At 31.7% G+C, this 8,482-nt stretch overlaps 1 protein-coding gene across 1 annotated transcript; it reads left to right on the forward strand.

Annotated features, from left to right (window-relative positions):
- The first annotated feature begins 4,022 nt into the window (after positions 1–4,022).
- Positions 4,023–4,722, forward strand: LOC149555452 (basic 30 kDa endochitinase-like). The gene is made up of 2 exons (XM_089833630.1): positions 4,023–4,051; positions 4,240–4,722. Exon 2 carries the CDS (start codon positions 4,247–4,249, stop codon positions 4,523–4,525), a length of 279 nt encoding a protein of 92 aa, XP_089689756.1. The 5' UTR covers positions 4,023–4,051; positions 4,240–4,246; the 3' UTR covers positions 4,526–4,722.
- Positions 4,723–8,482: the final 3,760 nt, after the last annotated feature.

The raw sequence follows: 8,482 nt of genomic DNA on the forward strand, positions 1-8,482 counted from the left end.
CTTGTGAACCACTTAGCAGTTGGAATTGAAAATATGAATTTACTAGTTTGAGTTGGATATTCTCCTAAAGTTTCAAAACACATAGATTAAAAGAGAGTCTTCACACATTCAAATGATTTGGTGTGTGTATTGAATGATGCTTAAGAAATAAAGAGAGCTAGTGTAAGTAAAAAAAGAAGTGTGAAAAAAAAGGAGATGGAAGGAATGGTACACTTATCTAGTTTGAAGGAAAAAGAGAATGAAAGACAAAAGTTATTACATATAGGATTAAGACACAAAGCTACATATCACCCTAATTAGAACCATGCACTATAGACATGGGTGAGCAAAGAAGAGAAAAATAAAGTGATACAAAAGGATATCACATAGTTTGCCCAAGAGACGAGAGGAGATTGAGGTATCTCAAAGGGTACTCACTGAAGATCTATCAAGAAAGAAGTGTTATATTTTTAGATGACATTTGATTGTTTTCTAACAATTGTAATAATGTTGTAATCTCTTAACTGAGCATGCTTCAACATCAAGTATATCTTAAACCCTTTAACAAGGTGCCTCTTACAAGAAGTACTAAATCTTGTAACTAGATAGCCCTAGCTAATTGATTGTAATCTTAATACATTATTGCAATGTTTAACTGAATGTTTTCTCAAAAATAACAAGTTGTAGCTCTTTACTGGACAACCTTTTATCTGTAGTAAAAGGCTAGTGGGTATATTATCCCCACTATAGATTTCACCCTTATTGAGGGTATCCACATACAAAATATATGTATTCATTGATGAATGCTTTTGTGTGAGTTTACTTATTTCTATCTCAATGTATTTATAATCATGTTACTACTCAAGTGGTTCTTAGTTAATATACTTGGAGAGGTTAGAAGAATAACTGATTTTAGAGTTGGTACTAATTCACCACCCCCATCCCTCTTAGTATCGATTAGGACCAACAAGATTAATTTAATATTATATAGTTTACATGAATAATCTACATATTAGTACTTAAAATGGTATAAGCTAAAAATGGAATACATACATGGACAAAAAGGTTAATAAAATTATTAGATTCTCTCAAGTAAGATTTTGAGGTGGATGGAACAAGTTACAAAATGGACCACATGGGTGGAATAAAAAGTTAAGAAAAATATTAAACGATACCCTAATCTCAAGTAATCATTTCTATATATCTTATGAGTAATGATAATATGGATCTACATTTTTGTTAGGATGGGCTTTGTTGTAGCTGGTGTTTATATACATGTTTTTGTATTGGTTGTTACTTGTGGTATAATTTGTTTGTACTAGTCATACTAAATATGGAGTTCTAAATGCTATATAGTAATAAATATCATTTTCCATTAAAGTAGTACAAAACATATCAATAATCATAATATTATTTCTTTCAAAAATATTTTTGAAACATCAGTTTAATATTATATAGTTTACACAAATAACTTACAAATTAATACACCTCCAGATGGAAAATTTATGTCCCCCCTAAGCATGATTCTAGCTCTGAATCTACCAAAAGTGATGTTAAACCTGACAAAAATAAGAGACTCCCTCAGGATATGAAGCCTATCCCTAGCCCCTTTAGCCCCTCTCATATTTCTAACACCCTTGATGCCACCTCAACTAGAAGTGGGGGGGAGGAAGACATCACCTCCCCCAGGAGCAATACTCCTAAACGTGGAGGGGAAAAGAGGAAAGCATAGCCATATATAGAGCCATAGCAAGGCTAGACTAGATAGGCTTGAGTAGTCAATAAAGGATCTGGCATACAACCACATTGGTATTTGCTAGAAATTTTACACTTTGGTGGAATTCTCCACCAAATTCATGTGTTCCATGGCCACCACCCTTTACTTTTTGCAATTGAATAAAGATGAGAAGGACCTACACAAGGAAAGTAACACAACTCGATCCATTTATGGGTTCTTGGTAGGGGACTAGTTGAAGACAATCTTGGACAAACTAGTCAAGGTGGAAGGTTGATGTTAATAAGGATGCACTGGAGGAGAAGAAGGATGAGGATCCTAGGAATAAGGGGGGTAGATAGCCTTGGGTCTAGTGTTTTTCTATTTTTTTAATGTTGTTGGTTACTTTAAACTGGTTACCCTACAAGTTTTTTCATTTTATGCTTATAACGATATGTGGGCCTGACAACAACAATTTGTTTAAGTGCTCCTAGTATATTTTTCAATTTTTTCTTGCTGCTAGTTTTAGGACTGATGGTACTATTATTGTAGCTATGGACACTATATGCTTTTTAAAGTTCATAGTTGGTATCAGTTAGATGACTAGGAGGTAACCTCTGATTGACTTTTTAGCCTTTTTGTACCTTAGGGTCAGCCCACTGTCTTTTTGGTTGCTATCTAATACTTCAAAAACTTACATATTAATACTTCTTTAAGTGACTTATCATGTCTATATATAATTAAAAGATATATGAGTGTGTACATTATGAAAGATAAGTTTTCTTTTTTTCATAGGTCATGGACAAAAGCCTAGTTTAGTTCTTATCATTATTTGTTGAAATTAATTATTCAATCCAAGACCTCCTAGATGAGAGACTCATGAAGTAGTGTTGTGTTGTAGGCTCTTGCCTCATATCATTGAAAATATTATAATGATATCTTCTATACAAATTTTAAACAAGATAACTTCAAATTTTGTTAACAAGGACAGTTTTGATTTACAAGGTTGTAGTCATTTAAAACTCACTTGAGAAATGAAGGTGGTAAACTTGTGGATATGATAATGTTCAATTATATAAGAAAACAATGTCTAAGACACCATTTAATCTCATTTTTACATAGGCAATCAACTTGTAGACAAGGTGCTATATGAATGTAATTAAGAGAAAAAATTACTTAGACATCATTACAATTTATTAATTTATTCATCAAGTTGAAAAATAAAAGTGATAAATTAATGACTAAAATGAACTTCTTGATAAGATTTTATATATGTATTAAAGAAAATTAACTCTTACACATCATCCATACATGAAAAACTAAGGCACCCAAACTTGTCGATAAAAAATAAATTTCCATACATTCATTTACTTGGAAAACTATGGCTCACAAAAACTAAGGCACCCAACTTGTGGGCACCCAACGTGTAGATTTAATTAAGAAAAAAGTTGTAAATTTTTTATTTCATACCCATTATTTAAACTCATTCATTCATCTTGCGAACAGAAGTAAACAAGAAAAAAATTCTCTTGCACGTTTTTAAAGTTTATTCATTGTATGTATTAATTCATTTGAAAATCATTACAATAAAATTGTAGATGAGATTTTAGCTATAATTAAATAAGTAAAATATCCTTCTCGACGAGGAGAAAGGCATGGCAGTCGTTAAATCTGAGCAGCCGAATTTATTGACTAATATATTGTTGACTAAAAGAAGACGACCTGTAATTCCTTTCTTATCCACTCACTTCAAAAATAAAGGTAAAAAAATTATTTCATACACATCATATAAACTCATTCATTCATTCGATGGATAGAAGTAATGAAGAAAGAAGATGAATTAAAATTTATTCATTTATTAATCCACTTGAAAATCAATTGGATGAACTTCTAGATAAGATTTATTAATTTATTACAGTCGTTAACTCTGAATAGCCGATTCAATTGACTAATATGCTGTTTGCTTGCATATGGTTCAAGGGAGACGAGCTGTAATCCATTTCTCAATCAGATGTGGGACACATAAAAGTTATTTTCCTCCATTTCTTAATCAGAAGTGGGGAAACAAATTTACGTATTGTACTCGATCGCACAGCAAGGACTGAAAAACTGTGGTCGAGTTATCCCAAAACAAATTTCATCGAGTTTGTTGTTCGAATGAATATTAAAATGTTTCAAAAACACACAAATTTCAATGAGTTGTCATTTCTAAGATTATTAAATCTTCAGAAAAAGTAGCGAGGATAAGGTAAATGTATTCATGGCATGTGTAAGAATTCATACTATAAATAGATCCCATGTCCATGATTCTTTGTCATTGCCAATACAGCATATAGCACCAAGCAAGAAGCATTGTTTGTATTTTTCTATTTGGCTTATGCTCTTACACAGTTTTGTTGTTTTTGGTATATTATAGCACTAGCAATATAGATCATTGGGCGGGTTTTTCTTTTATTTCAATTTGAATACTCAGACTATGATTATTGCTAACTACTCACTATGTGCTTACATGTCATAATTGAAGTTTATTGTTTGTGTGAATGCAGAAAGAAGATGGGTGAGTACAAATCAAGCGTGGCAGCCATGCTGGTAATATTAATGTTTTTGGGATGCAATATTGGCCTCCCGATGGTGATGGGGGATCCAACATGCAGTCCAAAAGGGAACTTCTTCTGCAAGAGTGGGAGATGCTGCAGCATATATAACTGGTGTGGGAACAGTGCGGCTTACTGTTCCAAAGGAAAGTGCCTTGCTCAGTGTTGGCACGGCGTTACTGAAGTTACCTCTTACACTCTCACTGGAAAAAACCTCACTTCAACTGACAAAAATTAGGGTTTCCATATATATCCATCTATATATAAATAAAGATATATATAGTGGCTCTTGACATAGCTGAAAAGTGCTATGCATGCATCTCAGTACTTAATGAATGAGGCACAGATGCTAAATAAAAACTTGTAGTGCTGTTTCTCCATTTATCTACCATGTGTGTCTGATGTCAAATATAATAATATATATAGTTTTTAATACTTGTCTAGTCTTCTTTCTTAGTAGTAACTTTAAACTAGACTCCTTATCTTCAATGAAATTAGAATCTTAATAATAAATAGAATAACACAATAATTTAACTATTAGAACATATCACTGTTGACAAATATATATAAATTATAAAAGATAATTAATTAAATTTTATAATTATTTCTTATTACTCATACCAAAATTGTCAATCGGAGATAGAGGATTAAACTGTTCAAAATATTTGGATTACAACAAGATTTATACTACTCAATATTTATATTACTCAATATTTAGAGTTAAAAAATTAGACAATAGACAACAAAATGTTTGTGAATACAAACTGTCTTAGAACCTTCTGAATTAACTGCATATAAATGAATGCCTCTTTCATTTACATTTATTGATCTTAGACATAAAAAAGCATTTACCTTACGTCACCATTTCAGTTCTTCTATTCCTCTATTGTCATGGAAGTTGGCAGCAGCTCTCTCATAAAATGAGTTGATGTTGAGTGGTGAAATGAAATCACAAAGCATATAAACGTGGTTTAATTCCACCTCAGTGAATGGGCATGCACATACGATTAGTCACGAGGGATATGGTTGATGGTGGAATTTCTTTAAGGCGACTACAATTAAAGTCGATAGTAATCCCTTGATAATACAACTGGCCAGTAATAGATCCAAATTGCCCCTAGAAGGGGTATCCAAATTCAATTTGAATGTGAGCCCCATTAGTATTCGAGTAAATTTTAATAAAAATTATATTCATGAGTTAAATATTTTATTATGCTAAAACAATAATTTGATCATCGTCAACTTCAAATGAATATTTGTTTACCCTAAATTATTTATACATTATTTTAAAAATAGAAATTTAAATTGTTAAAGTTGATTAATATTATTATCATAATATTAAATTCACTTATATTACCATGTCATTAAATAGGTTGTTTCTATTAGATTATAATTAAAATTACGTTATTTAAAAAAAATGGAAGACAATATATAATAACTCTATGTGAGCCGTACAAGTAATGCTTGATAGTCGAATGAAAACATAAATGCAAAAAATTGCAAAGTGTCTAAAATGATCATAACCATCCTCTTATCCTATACATAATGGAGTCGAGATTGAGGTCCACAATGGATGATTCTTCCTTTGTGTTGGCTCCTTGTTAATTATTATTTTTGTTCAGTGAAATGTAGAGAGCTTGTTGTGAAAATCACTTGGAAGAAATAGGCCATCTAAAGTCTCCATTAGAACTCAAACTACTAGATCTATCTCGAAGGAAGGGAACCTCATTATCTGTAGGCCGATAAGAATACAAGTTTCCATGTCATGGAAAAGATAAGAGACAACACTAAAAAATCCTTCCCCTACTAGAGGGTCCTCAACAGGCGTAGGAATATAGTTTACATGAGCAACACATGGAGGATTTATGGAAACACTAGTAGCCACTCCATTGATCATGAGAAGGAGACCACTCATTAGAAATATAAATATCTGATGGCACATTGGCAATAGTACAAGGGGTAGTTTTTGAACATTGAAAGAACTCTTGCAACTAGATCACCTTTTTATCTTGCACCTAAGTTTTCTTGATGACATTATTACATATGCATTCTTAATCATATAAAGAAACATTAATATAGATAAATTTGTAAGTAAATGAGACTACGTATATATCTTTTCATAAAGTGAAGTGCATTTTTATCTTGACAGCATGATAAATGAAGAGAATTCCAAACCAATCTCCTAAAAATATTTGATCCTGCGAGAAGGGTTTTTGCATGAAGGGATAGAAAAGGTCATGAATCTGCATACAAAATCACTAGGATCTTTTGCAATACTAGAAAATATTAATAAAATTCTTCGGTTGCATGTTGGGCCTCATAAGCATTGAGGGGGGGCAGTGGAGGTGAATCAATGTAGATAAGAATCTAAAATAGATTTAAAAAACTGTAAACAATAAATAACATGCAAAATAAAATGTCACACATATGCAAAACACGTAATGTATGCTGGAATGTGTAATTTCCCCTCAAATGAAATGTAAAAGCATAATAGAGGATTCTATAAATTTTGGAATTCATAGATAGTTCTAGAAAAGTCTATTTGTTCTATGTCAGTTAATTTAGAGGCATCATGTAATATAATTGATATGGACAAAATGGTTTATGAAATATATTAGTGTTGCATCAAGTATTTTTCCAATTTAGTTTATTTTGTCCATCTGCCTTTCACAAGGTGTATCAAAGTTGTTGTGGGTTTCTACAATTAGTATCAGAGTAGTGTGAGAAAACCTTGTCACCATTTGTGAGTAATGAATCAGAGCTAGGTTAATTAGGAGTATCCTATCATTATTTTTTGACAGAAGTAGCTAATCAATGGATAGTTGAAGAAGGAAGGAATTTGTTTGTCATCATTTGTGACAGCAAAGAAAATTTTATTTGTAGAGCAAGGTTATTTGGAGAACCCTATCACCATTTGTGATAGATGAAGCTATCAAGGGGTAGCTGAAAGAAGACATGAATCAGATCAAAGTTATTAGTGAATCCTATCATTGGCATTTTTGAAAGGTGAGGAAAAATTATTAGTGGATCCTATGAAAAGAGGAAATTATTGGCAGCTAATTGCTAACAAAATCTTTGTAGAGATTAAAGGCCATAGCCTTGAAAGACACTATTCATGCATGCTATTGGAAAATAACATTTTGGCATCAGGAAAAAGAAAGGATTTATATTTCTATGCAACAAAATTCAAGGTTGAAATTTGGGGGGGGTGTTGGAATGCATAATTTCCCCTCAAATGAAATGTAAAAGCATAATAGAGGATTCTAGAAATTCTAGAAGTCATAGATAATTCTAGAAAGGTCAATTTGTTCTATGTTAGTTAATTTAGAGGTATCATGTAATGTAATTGATATGGAAAAAATGGTTAATGAAATATATTAGTGCTACATTGAGTATTTTTCCAATTTAGTTTATTTTGTCCATCTACCTTTCACAAGGTGTATTAGAGTTGTCGTGGGTTTCTACAATGTAACCACACATAAAGAGAACTTCACATACATATTATCCATGGAAATCCTAGTTAGAGGGTGAAAACAACATGTGGGGTGATTCCCAAAATCTTTCATTGGAAGACTCATGAAAATTTCCTTTTTGGGAGCATATACAACATGTCCTACAAGTTATACCCACTTAGGGACATCTTTACCTTGGCTAAAATCTAGAATCAAAGTCATGTTAGGAACAACCTGTTAAGGTGTTTCAAACTACTTCTAAGAGTCATCTAGTTAGAGGAATTAGAATTGGGATCCTATTAGGAATATTGCTCACACTATAAGAAGTCATCTCCTAACAAGATTTAACTCATAAGACTATTAGAGATTTTCTTCAAATGGACATAAGATGAATATGATTTAATTATGAAACTTCATTTCTAGCTGATCTACTTCAGCACCCATGAATGATCAACTTCTACATCAAACAAATAAAAATTATAATCACACCTTGACACAATCATTTATAACATGACTTCATCCCTATTTAATATCACCTTCATGATAGTTTTGATAACACATATTTTCACTACCTTAATGAGGTCGGTCTTTGACCCAAATCCTTCTAGTGACCATGTGAAAATCTAAAGTAGAAATCTATAATGTTGGCCCTAATCATAAAAACCAAAATTCAAAGAAATTTCAACCATATCATTGATAAGATAATTAATCAAATAAATTTTTTCTTGCATTTCATATTCTTA

Source organism: Cupressus sempervirens, chromosome 5 (genome assembly GCF_028749045.1).
Source record: "Cupressus sempervirens isolate cs-2001-9-10 chromosome 5, ASM2874904v1, whole genome shotgun sequence".
Lineage (NCBI taxonomy): Eukaryota > Viridiplantae > Streptophyta > Pinopsida > Cupressales > Cupressaceae > Cupressus > Cupressus sempervirens.

Excerpts from the sequence above, each read along its gene's own strand:
- LOC149555452 (XM_089833630.1), top strand. The coding sequence starts at position 4,247 with ATGGGTGAGTACAAATCAAGCGTGGCAGCCATGCTGGTAATATTAATG.